The sequence below is a fragment of the Trachurus japonicus genome, chromosome 18 (genome assembly GCF_045865225.1).
Source record: "Trachurus japonicus isolate A0001 chromosome 18, Traja_1.0".
NCBI classification, from domain to species: Eukaryota; Metazoa; Chordata; class Actinopteri; order Carangiformes; family Carangidae; genus Trachurus; species Trachurus japonicus.
Genome location: NC_140924.1, coordinates 8,212,061 through 8,228,409, shown reverse-complemented (window position 1 = coordinate 8,228,409; position 16,349 = coordinate 8,212,061). Strand labels below are relative to the sequence as shown.

General features: G+C 42.5%; 3 protein-coding genes across 11 annotated transcripts in view; 2 read left to right on the top strand and 1 right to left on the bottom strand.

The window, feature by feature from the left end:
• dysf (dysferlin, limb girdle muscular dystrophy 2B (autosomal recessive)) overlaps window positions 1-16,349 on the bottom strand; it is a 143,544-nt gene that overhangs the window by 15,823 nt on the left and 111,372 nt on the right. The window lies entirely within an intron of this gene.
• LOC146968609 (uncharacterized) lies at window positions 1,407-3,951 on the top strand. The gene is made up of 6 exons (XM_085760379.1): window positions 1,407-1,468; window positions 2,758-3,036; window positions 3,128-3,352; window positions 3,441-3,491; window positions 3,792-3,890; window positions 3,941-3,951. Exons 1-6 carry the CDS (start codon window positions 1,411-1,413, stop codon window positions 3,949-3,951), a joined length of 723 nt encoding a protein of 240 aa, XP_085616505.1. The 5' UTR covers window positions 1,407-1,410.
• LOC146968608 (uncharacterized) lies at window positions 6,163-13,424 on the top strand. The gene is made up of 5 exons (XM_085760378.1): window positions 6,163-6,326; window positions 7,612-7,890; window positions 7,982-8,227; window positions 13,217-13,267; window positions 13,390-13,424. The coding sequence occupies exons 1-5, from the start codon at window positions 6,269-6,271 to the stop codon at window positions 13,422-13,424; spliced, it is 669 nt and encodes a 222-aa protein (XP_085616504.1). The 5' UTR covers window positions 6,163-6,268.

Here is a 16,349-nt window from a genome sequence, read left to right as displayed (position 1 = left end):
CTTCTTGTAACTCTGTGCAACTGAATCACTCAGGACACAGACACTGCTGCTTTTGTTGCTTTACTGCACAAGCTAATGAACTCTCATTGATCAGTCTTCTGTCTCCAGATCAAATTTATTGGTAAAATTCACTTAGTAAGGAGAAAATATAGCTAAGAAAATGAGGCGGAGTTCCTCAGGGCTGCATTCTGGGGCCACTTCCAAACTCCCACAACCATCCAGGAGGACTTTAGTTTTCCACACAGTAAAATGTTGAGAGTTTTGCTGATTCCGTTTACACATAAATGTTAAAATACTTCCCCTTTAATTCCGTGAACAAACACTGCGCTGCAACCAGGAAGCCACAATTAAAAATAACATACAAACACTAGAGCTGTGCGATACTGCAAAATTTGGTATCGATCCAATACCAAGTAAATACAGGGCCAGTATTGCCGATTCCGATACCAATACCAATACTTTTTACTACTACCATCTACATGCATCATCTATATGCAAATTTGAATAAAAACTTCAATTTTCATGATTATTTAATTGTTTTGTAAGTTTTCCTTTAATTAATCATGTCTATGATGATAATAAAACACAGGACAAAGTTGTCTTATTCTATTAATCAGTCTGCTAAATTACTGTGATGACCAATTACACTGAAAAATAACATTAGCTGTAAAAAAAAACTCCAAACGTCACTCCTCTTCTGCTCTGCACAATCATGAAGCCACAGCAGTGCACTGCTCGCCTCGCAGTGAGTGAGTGAAAGTGGAGGGGGGGAGCGGAGGAAAGGGGAGGGGCTAATTGAGCATGAGTGGAGTGAGAGAAGAGCGGTGTTGTACGGCCCGTCGGTCACTTTGTAAATGCCTGGAGTTGTACAGAAGAGAAAGTGAAACTTAAGAATCGATCTCATCACACAAGTATCGATCAATACCCAATACCAACATTAGTATCGATACTATCGATATTTTAAATCGATCCGCCCACCCCTAACAAACACCAAGACTTCATCATCACCAGCTATGATACTTGTGAACATGTCAACCTCACACCTCCTCCTTCCTCCTCCGTTCAAATCAGCAAAGGAGGAAGCAGAATGTGCTTGTTTTGCTGTTTGATTCTGATATTGCTGATCAGAGAATTGGGGATCAGTGAGTGGCCTTCAGTTGCCTTTGGCGTGAGTTTGTAAAGTTCGTGATGTCGACACCTTTGGGTGCATAATAATTATTCATGCATAATAATATGTGCGACGATGTAAACATGATTTTGAAGTTGTGTTTTTGTGCAACTTTATTTTCAATAAAGCTCCGGCTCGCTTCAGTCACGGTTCACCCCTCCCCCCTGTGAGGAAGTGGCCTTTTCTTGAACATAAGGCAGCAGTTAAAAACCAGACAAACAGAAAGGACACACTTTTACACCATGGCTGATCTGTGGATTCAGACGTCTTTGACTGTGATGCTGCTGCTTCAGGTCCCAGGTGAGGAAACATCTGACATCAGAAATATGTTTTTATTTATTTATTTTTTAAAATTGAACAGTACATATTCTTGAACATGTAAACAATGTAAATATGTGAGATTGTAGCCACCTGGCTAGTTTCCATCTCTTGTCCCATTGGCAGGTAGTAATTGGGGAAAAAGAAGACGGACAGATTCAGACAATATTACAACAGACCATTAAAGGGATTTCAACATTTTGGCAAACTTGACCATTGTCATAATCCCTATAGTCGGATACGATAGGTAGGTTTGTTACCTTAAATTGTCAGTAAAAGCTGTTTTTTGAGTGGCGGAGCAGAGACATGAGCTAAAATACACAATCCAACAACTCCAAAACTCTATGGTGGACAAGTTGTGAGCTGCACATTCACCACGCTATGAAATAGTTACGTATAATTATGAGACAGAGTTGTTTTCGAGGTGAATGCAAAGCGCTGAGCAGCTGGCGTCACTGCCCCACTGATCTAAAAACAGCTTGCACCAACAAGTAAAGGTAAAAAGCCTACTCCTAAGACTATAGGTATTATGGCAATAGGCGACTTTGCCAAAATGTTGAAATATACCTTTCAACCATTAAAATGAGAACAATATGGAGTTAGGGGACAACATGAGGGCTGGATTGCTAACACCGCATTGCAGAATGCTCATAGTAAAGTGCTAAATGGTATTTCAAGATACAGTACCTACAATTTGTAAACGGTGCCCAACAAAAGCTATGATCACAGATCTGGTTTTCCAATAGCCATGCTTTAAGATGTTTGGAGAACGATGTAAATGAGGGTAATTTGCGTATTGTACCCAGTATTAAGTTCCAGGTTTGAGACGCGTTATAGGACAATGTGGGTTGACCGAAGGTACTTTTCCTGAAGGGTACTATACAGTCACCCCTAGAGCGGTATACTGTTTCAATGGACTTGAACGTTGTTTACAAGCTGTTGAGTGAGAGCTATTACAAAGAAATATACTGTATATATTTTGACTGATTATTCTGTAAAATATTTTCAGTTTCAATAAAACTATGGCAGAGGTACTGTGTGTAGTGGGCGGTCCTTCAGTTGATACGATGATGTCAGACCATTCACATCTTTGTAGGTGAGGAGGAGGAGGGTGTGATGAAGGCAGGGCAGGCGTGATCTCTTCTCTAGTCCAGTCCACTGGGACTAGTTCTTCTGGAGGATGATTAATCTGTTCTGGCGGAGGAACGACATCTTTTCGTTGACTTCTGTCTGTTTTTTCATGTTGGTCTCTGTTTTTCTCTGAAAAACAGCATCGGCACCAAAAAAAATTGTGGTCGGAGAGGGAGAAGATGTCACTTTCCCTTGTGACGAGAAGCCAGATGTTCAGGGTGGATGTGGAACTTACAACTGGACTATCTTCTTCCCAAGATCAGCAGAGCAGCTGCTTGTCGAGGGAAGGAACAGTGAAAACTACCAGAACAGGCTGAGTGTCACAGAGAACTGTTCTCTGGTCCTAAAGCAGGTATCGATCAAGGAGACTGGTCAATACAACTGTGGGGAAACAAAACATCATCTATTTGTTGTTAACAGTGAGTATTTACATCATCATAACGGTTTATTACACCACAGTAATTATGAGTAATGAAGCTCATTTGTCTCTCGATGTCTTTGTCTTCACAGTGACTGAGGAGAAGGTCGGTGATGAGCTGATATTGACCTGCTCTGTGTTGTACAACCGACGCTGCTATAACAAAGTGAGGTGGCTCGATGTGACACTTGTCACAACATCACAGTCTGACTGCGTACACTCAGTGACTATTCCTGTGGAAAAGTCAAAGGATCCTGGGTCATTCACTTGTAGCGTGTTAAGTCATGGAAACTTCACCTTCATCCCTCAGTCCTCAGGTGAGATCAAGATGAGCTGTTTCACATCTCTGCAGATGATGAACATGAGATGTTTTGTTGCTCAGTAATATGTTATCCATTTGTCCAGGTGAGGACGGAAAAGAGAAAACAACAAAGACCTTCGACCCCCAGTCGACAGGTGAGCTCCTTAAAACCACCTCAACATCAACACTGACCAATTCTTTCTCCTTCAGAACAAACTCAAACCTTGTCCACATGAAGACTGAGCTTTACGTAACCAGTCTGTCTCCACATCATTTCAAGAAAAACAGTGACTGATTTTGACTGGAAACTCTCCAAAAATTGTCACAATAAGATCTGAGTTTGATGTTAAACTCAGAAGCTCCGTCGTCCTTGATGGGTTCAGTTTGTTGGGTTTTTGTAGAAATGTGGTTTTTCTGATGTGAAGAACTGGTCTCTTCTCTCGTCTCCTCCACAGCTGCTTCACCTCATCCTGCTCTGACCTTCATGTTGCTGATGCATGCAGCTGAACTCCTCCTCCTCACCGGCATCATTGTCCTCATCATCAGAGCTGCAGGTGCACATCCACTCCCACACCAGTTCAACCTCACCAACACAAACTGGGAGTTTACTGGTGACCTGAGACTCTGTGCTCCATTTCCAGTGAAGCAGAGAACAGCTGAGAGAAGCCCAGCAGGGAAGCATTCAGGTGCAGCAGCCACTAAGGTAAAGAGCAGTTCATACAGGAAGCCGTGGTGCATTCAGGTTCAGCTGGGAGTCTGTTTAGTCACTTGGCTCCATTGTGTTGTGTTGTTGTTCACAGGTGCACCTTGAAGAAGATGAAGATGATGATGTCTATGAAAACTCTGTCAGACTCCAATGATCCACCACTTCCGCATCAACATCAACTCATCAGGAACTCGTGTTCGTATCCCTCCGCCATGCAGACTAGTTCCACTCATTGCCTGTTATAGAGAATATTATTGTTGTGTCTGTAAATGTTTAATTTGGCTTTGAATGAGCTTCCTCTGCCTGAACAGAGACTCTGTATTAGAAGTGAAAACTGTGTAATGTGTTGATCACACATTGTCTGGTCACCCTGCACTGTGCATGTTTCAGTTGAGCTTCACTGTCTTTGCTGCATATGTTGATCTTCTTCTTGTAACTCTGTGAAACTGAATCACTCAGGACACAGACACTGATGCTTTTGTTGCTTTACTGCACAAGCTAATAAACTCTCATTGATCAGTCTTCTGTCTCCAGATCAAATTTATTGGTAAAATTCACTTCGTAAGGAGAAAATATAGCTAAGAAAATGAGGCGGAGTTCCTCAGGGCTGCATTCTGGAGCCACTTCCAAACTCCCACAACCTGCAGGAGGACTTTAGTTTTCCACACAGTAAAATGTTGAGAGTTTTGCTTATTCCGTTTACACACAAATGTTAAAATAAAATACTTCCCCTTTAATTCCGTGAACAAACACTGAGCTGCAACCAGGAAGCCACAATGTCAACCTCACACCTCCTCCTTCCTCCTCCGTTCAAATCAGCAAAGGAGGAAGCAGAATGTGCTTGTTTTGCTGTTTGATTCTGATATTGCTGATCAGAGAATTGGGGATCAGTGAGCGGCCTTCAGTTGCCTTTGGCGTGAGTTTGTAAAGTTCGTGATGTCGACACCTTTCGGTCGTAGGTGAAGAATTCAGCTGCTCCTCCGACATGGTGACAGGTGAAGAAACACCTAATGGCAGCTCACAAAAGGTTGTAGTGTACCCATAAATGATTTATTTCCTGTGTGTGAGTGTGTGTTTTGACACTGTATATGTGTGATGATTCCCCACAAAATCACATGTGTCTATATCTGATTAGATATTTAGATTATTGGCTATATGCTGTTACTTTTACATACTGTATGTTGTCTACCGTATTTAAATATCTTGTTATGTTTTGATTGTGTATTTCTGAATTGTATTTTTATTTTTATCCTATTACTTTTATTGTTACACTGATCGGACCCCAGGAAGAATAGTTGATGTAAACTGCATCAGCTAATGGGGATCCAAATCAAATCAAATCAAATCATGAGGAGAAATGCACTTTGAGGAAGTGGCTTTTTCTTCCCCACGTTATCACTTTTTTTTCCCTTCTTCTGAGGCAACAGTTCACAAACCGATAAAGGTCAGTGTAACTCAGGTCCTCTGTGGCCATATGGTTAGTGTGTCAGGTTACCACTCATGAAGTTGTGGGTTCAATTCCTTCCTTGGACATGCTTCTTGTATGCCATTCTGCATGTCTTTTTCAATTTATTCTGCTAATTCAGCATGGTTCAGCAATGGCTTTCAGCATTCACGCGCATTTTCCGTCAGGAAATGCTGTTTCTAGTTTTTTTATTCATGCATGTGTTTAAAAACACACACAATGCAGAATAGGTTCATAAAATGAGCATCATGATTGAAGAGGACTTCCTCTTTCATTCTGAGAAGGAATCCACAAATAGAAGAAAAACCCCCACTAACTCTCATCTCAGTTGCTTCCCTCCATCACTGTGGTTTCATTTATGTAACATAACAAACATTAACACCTCTTCACTCTATGGTGTTTTAGAGAAGTCAACAGTTGCATAATAATATGTTTTTTTTTTCAAAGCTTTATTTCAAATCACAATATGTCATACATTTCAATTTGAAATGAAATTCACATCAATTTCCAAAGAGCTAATTTGAGGAAAACATGTGCTTGCTTATTATGCACGCATGCATGCATAATAATTATTCATGTATAATATGTGCGACGATGTAAACATGATTTTGAAGTTGTGTTTTTGTGCAACTTTATTTTCAATAAAGCTCTGGCTCGCTTCAGTCACTGTTCACCCCTCCCCCCTGTGAGGAAGTGACCTTTTCTTGACCATAAGGCAGCAGTTAAAAACCAGACAAACAGAAAGTACACACTTTCACACCATGGCTGGTCTGTGGATTCAGACGTCTTTGACTGTGATGCTGCTGCTTCAGGTCCCAGGTGAGGAAACATCTGACATCAGAAATATGTTTTTATTTATTTATTTTTAAAAATGGAACAGTACATATTCATGAACATGTAAACAATGTAAATATGTGAGATTGTAGCCACCTTGCTAGTTTCCATCTCTTGTCCCATTGGCAGGTAGTAATTGGCGAAAAAGAAGACGGACAGATTCAGACAATATTACAACAGAACATTAAAGGGATTTCAACATATTGGCAAACTCGACCATTGTCATAATCCCTATAGTCGGATACGATAGGTAGGTTCGTTACCTTAAATTGTCATTAAAAGCTGTTTTTAGAGTGGCGGAGCAGAGACATGAGCTAAAATACACAATCCAACAACTCCAAAACTCTATGGTGGACAAGTTGTGAGCTGCACATTCACCACGCTATGAAATAATTACGTGTAATGAGTTGTTTTCGAGGTGAATGCAAAGCGCTGAGCAGCTGGCATCACTGCCCCACTGATCTAAAAACAGCTTGCACCAACAAGTAAAGGTAAAAAGCCTACTCCTAAGACTATAGGGCTATTATGGCAATAGGCGACTTTGCCAAAATGTTGAAATATGCCTTTCAACCATTAAAATGAGAACAATATGGAGTTAGGGGACAACATGAGGGCTGGATTGCTAAGACCGCATTGCAGAATGCTCATAGTAAAGTGCTAAATGGTATTTCAAGATACCTACAATTTGTAACCGGTGCTCAACAAAAGCTATGATCACAGATCTGGTTTTCCAATAGCCATGCTTTAAGATGTTTGGAGAACGATGTAAATGAGGTTAATTTGCGTATTGTACCCAGTATTAAGTTCCAGGTTTGAGACGCGTTATAGGAGAATGTGGGTTGACCGAAGGTACTTTTCCTGAAGGGTACTATACAGTCACCCCTAGAGCGGTATACTGTTTCAATGGACTTGAACGTTGTTTACAAGCTGTTGAGTGAAAGACAGAGCTATTACAAAGAAATATATATTTTGACTGATTATTCTGTAAAATATTGTTTCAATAAAACTATGGCAGAGGTACTCAGTGTAGTGGGCGGTCCTTCAGTTGACATCAGCATTTGACATGATGATGTCAGACCATTCACATCTGTGTAGGTGAGGAGGAGGAGGGTGTGATGAAGGCAGGGCAGGTGTGATCTCTTCTCTAGTCCAGTCCACTGGGACTAGTTCTTCTGGAGGATGATTAATCTGTGCTGGCGGAGGAAAGACGTCTTTTTGTTGACTTCTGTCTGTTTTTTCATGTTGGTCTCTGTTTTTCTCTGAAAAGCAGCATCGGCACCATTTGACATCGTGGTCGGAGAGGGAGAAGATGTCACTTTCCCTTGTGACGAGAAGCCAGATGATCACGGTGGATGTGAACCTAAAAACTGGACTGTCTCCATCCCAAGATCAGCAGAGCAGCTGCTTGTCGAGGGAAGAAACTGTGAAAACTACCAGAACAGGCTGAGTATTACAGAGAACTGTACTCTGGTCCTAAAGCAGGTATTGGTCAAGGACACTGGTCTATACAGATGTGGGGAATCTAAACATTTTATAACTGTTGTTAACAGTGAGTATTTACATCATCATGACGGTTTATTACATCACAGTAATTATGAGCAATGAAGCTCATTTGTCTCTCAATGTCTTTGTCTTCACAGTGACTGAAGAGAAGGTCGGTGACGAGCTGAAGATAACCTGCTCTGTGATATACAACCAACGCTGCTATCAGACAGTGAGGTGGCTCCATGAGGACAAAGATAAGGACAATGTCACAGCAGCAGAGCCTAAGTGCGTACACTCAGTAACTATTCCTGTGGAAAAGTCAAAGGATCCTGGGTCATTCACTTGTAGCGTGTCAGGTTATGGAAAGGTTCAGAACTTCACCTTCATCCCTCAGTCCTCAGGTGAGATCAAGACGAGCTCTTTCAGATCTCTGTAGATGAACACGAGATGTTTTGATGCTCAGGAATTTGTTATTAATTTGTCTAGGTAAGGGTGGAAAAGACAAAACAACGAAGACCTTCGACCCCCAGTCGACAGGTGAGGTATGGCCCAAAGGCCAAAGGTCAATATAACGGGAAGTGGGTTAATCGAGCATCAATTAAAGCAGAAGTAAGTGGTCCGGTCGTTTTCGCTAATGCTGCGTTCCAGGCAGGCTTTTGAAATCGTAAATTACAGCTTCAAGTCACAACTTACGACTTCGTAGCGTTGCAGGCAACCCACTCGTGTTTTTCCGACCTGTTTTACCTGTGAAAGTCACTATAACGGCCACTCGTAACTTCCGACCGGTGAACTCGTACCAGATCGAACTGGTACGACTTCACGGTCGGAAAAATACGAGTTTCCTTGAACGCACCATAACAGTCCTCGTCCCTACGTCGCCACATTCACGGCGTTCCTTGGCTGCACACGCAGCCCTGCATGCCGTTCTCTCTCCTCATTGGATAAAAACTGTAGGATACGATAAATGTTTTCTCCTCGGCTCAGAGCAGAGCAGAGTGACTGACAGACCCGTGTTTCAGTCCAAACACTCTATGTAAGTGATTGCTGTCGGAAGATATAACTATTTAAGACTTATATTAACACAAATATATCACTTACTTCTGCTTTAAATGGCAACGTTTAAAGGAATTTGCACTAATTATCACATTAACTTTGACAGACTTCATTGTCACTGACTGACTGATCAGTTTCCTGATGATGGACCAGAGTTTGATGTTAAACTCATGAGCAGCTCCGTCGTCTTTGATTGGTTCAGTTTGTTGGGTTTTCTGATGTGAAGAACTGGTCTCTGCTCTCGTCTTCTCCACAGCTGCTTCACCTCATCCTGCTCTGACCTTCATGTTGCTGATGCATGCGGCTGAACTCCTCCTCCTCACCGGCATCATTTACCTCATCAGAGCTGCAGGTGAGAACATCCACTCCCACACCAGATCAGCCTCACCGACACAAACTGGGAGTTTACTGGTGACCTGAGACTCTGTGCTCCATTTTCCAGTGAAGCAGAGAGCACCTGAGAGAAGCCCAGCAGGGAGTCGTTCAGGTGCAGCAGCCACTAAGGTAAAGAGCAGTTCATACAGGAAGCCGTGGTGCATTCAGGTTCAGCTGGGAGTCTGTTTAGTCACTTGGCTCCACTGTGTTGTGTTGTTGTTCACAGGTGCACCTTGAAGAAGATGAAGATGATGATGTCTATGAAAACACTGTCAGACTCCAATGATCCACCACTTCCGCATCAACATCAACTCATCAGGAACTTGTGGTCGTATCCCTCCGCCACTTAGACTAGTTCCACTCATTGCCTGTTATAGGGAATATTAATGTTATGTCTGTAAATGCTTAATTTGGCTTTGAATGAGCTTCCTCTGCCTGAACAGAGACTCTGTATTAGAAGTAAAAACTGTGTAATGTGCTGATCACACAGTGTCTGGTCATCCTGCACTGTGCATGTTTCAGTTGAGCTTCACTGTCTTTGCTGCATGTGTTGATCTTCTTCTTGTAACTCTGTGAAACTGAATCACTCAGGACACAGACACTGCTGCTTTTGTTGCTTTACTGCACAAGCTAATAAACTCTCACTGATCAGTCTTCTGTCTCCAGATCAAATTTATTGGTAAAATTCACTTAGTAAGGAGAAAAATATGTTGAGAAAAATGAGGCGGAGTTCCTCAGGGCTGCATTCTGGGGCCACTTCCAAACCAGGAGGACGTTAGTTTTCCACACAGTAAAATGTTGAGAGCTTCGCTGCTTCTGTTTACACACAAATGTTAAAATACTTCACCCTCAATCCTAAAAAAACCACTGAGCTGCAAACAGGAAGCCACAATGTAATAAAAGCAACAACATATCATCATCTGTCTGACACTCGTCAGATTTCTCAGAGAACAAAGAAGGAAGTTTAGGCAGAATTTCTGAAAATGTGCTTATTTAAAGTGATGAGGGAATTTTGTGAATATTTATAATATTCAACATTTCCAGGGGGGTGCTGAATCCAAATCTGTTGTATATGAAGCTCAAAAATCGCCCGAAATGCCTCAAAATTGAGAAATCCAACATGGTTGTCAGCACCAGACATAAATCTATTTTTCAGTAGCCTGTATTTAGTTTTAATCTGTCAAATGTGCTGTAATGGCAGATGTCAATGAGATGTCAACATACTGAGGCGTGAAAAAACCACAACAAACCTTCAGATACAGACGACCACTAGCTTCCTGCCTACATATGAGTTGATCTTATTAATAACCCAAAGATATGTCAAAGTGCAAACTTGTACTATGCAAACTTATTCTGCAAGAATGCAATAATGTTATTGGACAATGTTTGATGCCACCTCCAAGGAGAAGCACATGGCTCCTTCCTGCTCTTGTGCCTATGTAACTTGATGTAACCAAATCTCAGTGTGCACTCTCGTATAGACTTTTGTGTGTATGACAGTCCACCTCTTGCAAGATACAAATAAAGTACTTAAAGTGAAACCCTTTTTTCTGGACATATGATAGAAGAAGAAGAGGCATAAGAAGAAAATATATTGAGAAAAATGAGGCTGAGTTCCTCAGGGCTGCATTCTGGGGCCACCACCAAACTGCCACAACCTCCCAGGAGGACACAGAAACAGACATCACACACTTTTAAATACTTCCCCTTTAATTCTGACAATGGACACTGAGCTGCAACCAGGAAGTCACAATTTAAAAAGCACCAACACGTCCTTATCACCCTCCCTTGTTTGATTCACATCACATGACCAACATTCACAACAGCTTTTCCCTCAGCTCAACTACTTGTGCGATTTCTCCTCCTCTTGTTAGTGTGGCAAGGTGAAGAGGGCCCGGGCGGGGATTGAACCCACACCTCCCGGGTAATAGTCATGCGCGCTTACCAGTCACCCAAAGGGACATCCCCTTGGCCAAGTAGCCAGGGTGCATGATCAATTGGAGGCATAGTGACAGGAACCTCAACTGTCACATTAGGATGGTGTGAACTTGTGTTTTCGTGCAACTTTATTTTCACTGTGTGGTCTTCATATGCATCGACTATAGCTGTGTTCAAAATCGCCCCCTGTCACGGGTAGTGCTCTATATAATGTGTACGCCATTTTGTAGTGTTGTCCGAATTCTCCGTGGCTGATTTCATCCACTTTATACTGCACTATAAAATACCCACAATGCACCGCAAAATTGAGTGAACAAGAGTTGTACACTACATTGTACTCCTGTATCCCACAATGCAACACGGCCGCGTATTGCCAGAGAGGATGAGTTAGCATGTTAGCTACGGTTTATTTACATTATTTACCAGTTGACATTGGCGAATCAACGAACAGCCCATTAAACGCATCAGACGCACATGCCTTCGCTCTGTTTGCCTCGCTGAGGCGCAGGAGTTGGACGAGCAGCATTAAATCAATGAAATAACGAAACCGTTAGTAAATACTAGTCAGCAGCTAACGAGCTAAGCTAATAGCCACAGTTCACAAGTGAGCCGTTACAGCTCACGGTCGGGACACACAACAGTAGCTGACCAAACGTGTGTAGATGTAGTGCGCTATATCATATACACAATGTAGTGGATAGGGAGTGAGTGAGTGGATGATTTCGAACACAGCTTATGACACTTGTTGCAATGTCATGTGTTCACACCTCTGTCTGAGGAAGTGGCTGTTTTTTCACCGCATATAGAGTGTTTTCCTCTGTCAGGCAACAGTCCACATACCAACGAAGAGACATACACATGAACGCACCATGGCTGCACTCGGGTGGATTCAAACATTTTTGGTGGTGATGCTGCCGCTTCAGGTCACAGGTGAGGAAACATCTGACATCAGAAATGACAGACACATCACAGAGGTGGAGCTGCAGTGTTAATGGACGACTAAAGAGTCTATTTGAACCAGCAGCAGATGATTTAACAAGCAGGAAACAGCTGATTTATCTGTTCTCTGTTAATGAGCAGAGCACATCAGGTCTGAGTTCATACCTGTTTTAAAATGTGTCTGACTGTTGGTGATCTCACTTCCTGACTTCCATGAAAAAGAAAGAGATGTGTGTTGTTGCTTCTGATCAATGGTCAATCAACATGAGTGAAAATGAGAAAGTGAGAGCTATTAGAAATAGTCCAGTCCACAAGGAGTAGTGCTTCTGGAGGACTGTGCAGGTGGAGAAAGGACGTCTTTTCATTGACCTGTTTGTTTTTCATGTTTCTTACTCTTAAAAGCGAAATCTGTAAAAACCATCGTGGTCAGAGAGGGAGAAGATGTCACTTTCCCTTGTGACAAGGGGCCAGATGTTCAGGGTGGATGTGGACCTGACAGCTGGACTATCTTCTTCGCAAGATCACCAGAGCAGCTGCTTGCAGAGGGAAGGAACATTGGAGACTACAAAGACAGGCTGAGTGTTACAGAGAACTGTACTCTGGTCCTAAAAAAGGTCTCAGTCGGGGACACTGGTTGGTACGATTGTGGGGAAACACAAAAGTTAATGTTGGTTGTTACCAGTGAGTATTTACATCAGTATAACAGTTTATTATATCACTGTAACTATGAGTAATGAAGCTCATTTGTCTCTCAATGTCTCCGTCTTTACAGTGACTGAAGAGACGGTCGGTGGCGAGCTGATATTGACCTGCTCTGTGATGTACAAAGGACGCTGCGATCGCAAAGTGAAGTGGCTCGATGTGACACTTGTCACAACATCACAGTCTGACTGCGTACACTCAGTGACTATTCCTGTGGAAAAGTCAAAGGATCCTGGGTCATTCACTTGTAGCGTGTCAGGTCATGGAAACTTCACCTTCATCCCTCAGACCTCAGGTGAGATCAAGATGAGCTGTTTCACATCTTTGCAGATGATGAACATGAGATGTTTTGTTGCTCAGTAATCTGTTATCCATTTCTCCAGGTGAGGACGGCAAAGAGAAAACAACAAAGACCTTCGACCCCCAGTCGACAGGTAAGTTCCTTAAAACCTCAACATCAACACTGACCAATTCTTTCTCCTTCAGAACAAACTCAAACCTTGTCCACATAAAAACTGAGCTTTACGTAAACAATCTGTCTCCACATCATTTCAAGAAATGTCAAACAAAGGAGGAGACGTGGATCATTAACTAAAAACAGTTTAACTTTAAACAAAACATTGACCTTTTTAATATGAATTAACGCAATGAATTGTAATACATACAGTGGACCAAATTATTAAATCAGTGTCACAGTACCAGCCAGCCAAACGCCAGCCCAGAATGCTAACGGTGTTAGCATAACAAGCTAATCGGGAGCTAGCGGAAATGCTAACGCTAGCTAGCGGCGCTAATCGCGAGCACTAAAATAACACTCTCATTCTTCCAGGACTGCTTACCAACGAAACAAGCACCAACACATTATATCCCCACAAGCTACCCATCATTAGCAGGCTATTCCTTAGCTACAGCTCACCAATGGGCCATGCGCCTCTGCCAAAATCTCGGACACAACTGCTCAGCAACACCAGAAGTCACGCCAACTTTTCAAAATAAAATGCAGAGGTACAAAACTCTTAAATAAAATACTCAGAGCTACAAATAATGATTAAATAATTAAAGTCTTAACACACAATAAGATCTGAGTTTGATATTAAACTCAGAAGCTCCATCGTCCTTGATTGGTTCAGTTTGTTGGGATTTTGTAGAAATGTGTTTTTTCTGATGTGAAGAACTGGTCTCTGCTCTCGTCTCCTCCACAGCTGCTTCACCTCATCCTGCTCTGACCTTCGTCATGTTGCTGATGCATGCGGCTGAACTCCTCCTCCTCACTGTGATCATTGTCCTCATCATCAGAGCTGCAGGTGAGAACATCCACTCCCACACCAGTTCAACCTCACTGACACAAACTGGGAGTTAACTGGTGACCTGAGACTCTATGCTCCATTTTCCAGTGAACCAGAGAGCACCTGAGAGAAGCCCAGCAGGGAGTCGTTCAGGTGCAGCAGCCACTAAGGTAAAGAGCAGTTCATACAGGAAGCGGTGGTGCATTCAGGTTCAGCTGGGAGTCTGTTTAGTCAATTGGCTCCACTGTGTTGTCTTGTTGTTCACAGGTGCACCTTGAAGAAGATGAAGATGAAAATGAAGGTTCAGCTATCTATGAAAACTCTGTCAGACTCCAATGATCCACCACTTCCGCATCAACATCAACTCATCAGGAACTCGTGGTCGTATCCCTACGCCACTCAGACTAGTTCCACTCATTGCCTGTTATAGAGAATATTAATGTTGTGTATGTCTGAAATGAATGAGCTTCCAGCCTGAACAGAGACTCTGTATTAGAAGTAAAAACTGTGTAATGTGTTGATCACACAGTGTCTGGTCATCCTGCACTGTGCATGTTTCAGTTGAGCTTCACTGTCTTTGCTGCATATGTTGATCTTCTTCTTGTAACTCTGTGAAACTGAATCACTCAGGACACAGACACTGCTGCTTTTGTTGCTTTACTGCACAAGCTAATAAACTCTCATTGATCAGTCTTCTGTCTCCAGATCAAATTTATTGGTAAAATTCACTTTGTAAGGAGAAAATATAGCTAAGAAAATGAGGCGGAGTTCCTCAGGGCTGCATTCTGGGACCACTTCCAAACTCCCACAACCTCCAGGAGGACTTTAGTTTTCCACACAGTAAAATGTTGAGAGTTTTGCTGATTCCGTTTACACACAAATGTTAAAATACTTCCCCTTTAATTCCGTGAACAAACACTGCGCTGCAACCAGGAAGCCACAATTAAAAATAACATACAAACACCAAGACTTCATCATCACCAGCTATGATACTTGTGAACATGTCAACCTCACACCTCCTCCTTCCTCCTCCGTTCAAATCAGCAATGGAGGAAGGAGAATGTGCTTGTTTTGCTGTTTGATTCTGATATTGCTGATCAGAGAATTGGGGATCAGTGAGCGGCCTTCAGTTGCCTTTGGCGTGAGTTTGTAAAGTTTGTGATGTCAACACCTTTGGGTCGTAGGTGAAGAATTCAGCTGCTCCTCCGACATGAGGAGAAATGCACTTTGAGGAAGTGGCTTTTTCTTCCCCACGTTATCACTTCTTTTTTTTTTTCCTTCTTCTGAGGCAACGGTTCACAAACCGATAAAGCTCAGTTAACTTAGGTCCTCTCTGGCCATATGGTTAGTGTGTCAGGTTATGAAGTTGTGGGTTCAATTCCTTCCTTGGACATGTTTCTTGTATGCCATTCTGCATGTCTTTTTCAATTTATTCTGCTAATTCAGCATGGTTCAGCAATGGCTTTCAGCATTCACACGCATTTTCCGTCAGGAAATGCTGTTTCTAGTTTTTTCATTCATGCATGTGTTTAAAAACACACACAAAATGCAGAATAGGTTCATAAAGTGAGCATCATGATTGAAGAGGACTTTCTCAGCCACAAATAGAAGAAAAAAACCCCACTAACTCTCATCTCAGTTGCTTCCCTCCATCACTGTGGTTTCATTTATGTAACATAACAAACATTAAAGCAGAACTATACAAGTCGGCCGGAAATAGCTCGCTCCTTCGTTGGTTTCTCTTTATTTCCCTCTCCGGAGCTCCCCCACAGTTCTGGGAGGCACATGTCACTGTCGTAAAAAAAAAAAAAACTCGCTGCCACCTCCTCCTCCACCCCCTACACGTGCTTGTGTTTACTGCTGAAGGTAGAGAGCGGTTTTTGCTAAGCCCTGCTAACACGGAGCTAATGCTAACACGGAGCTAACGCTAATACGGAGCTAATGCTAACACGGAGCTAACGCTAATACGGAGCTAATGCTAACACGGAGCTAACTCTAACACGGAGCTAACGCTAATACGGCCACACACACACAGACACAAAGACACAGACATACACACACACGAATAAAGGTTCCAAAACGCGAAGGCGTGTGTGTGTGTGTGTTATGATGTATTCATAGGCGGCCTTACCTATGTTTCAACCGTTTCAATTGAAACGGGCCCCAGCCACCAGGGGGGCCCCCAGCTGCCAGCCGCCAAGTAAAAGACAGAACAATAATTCATAGGTTT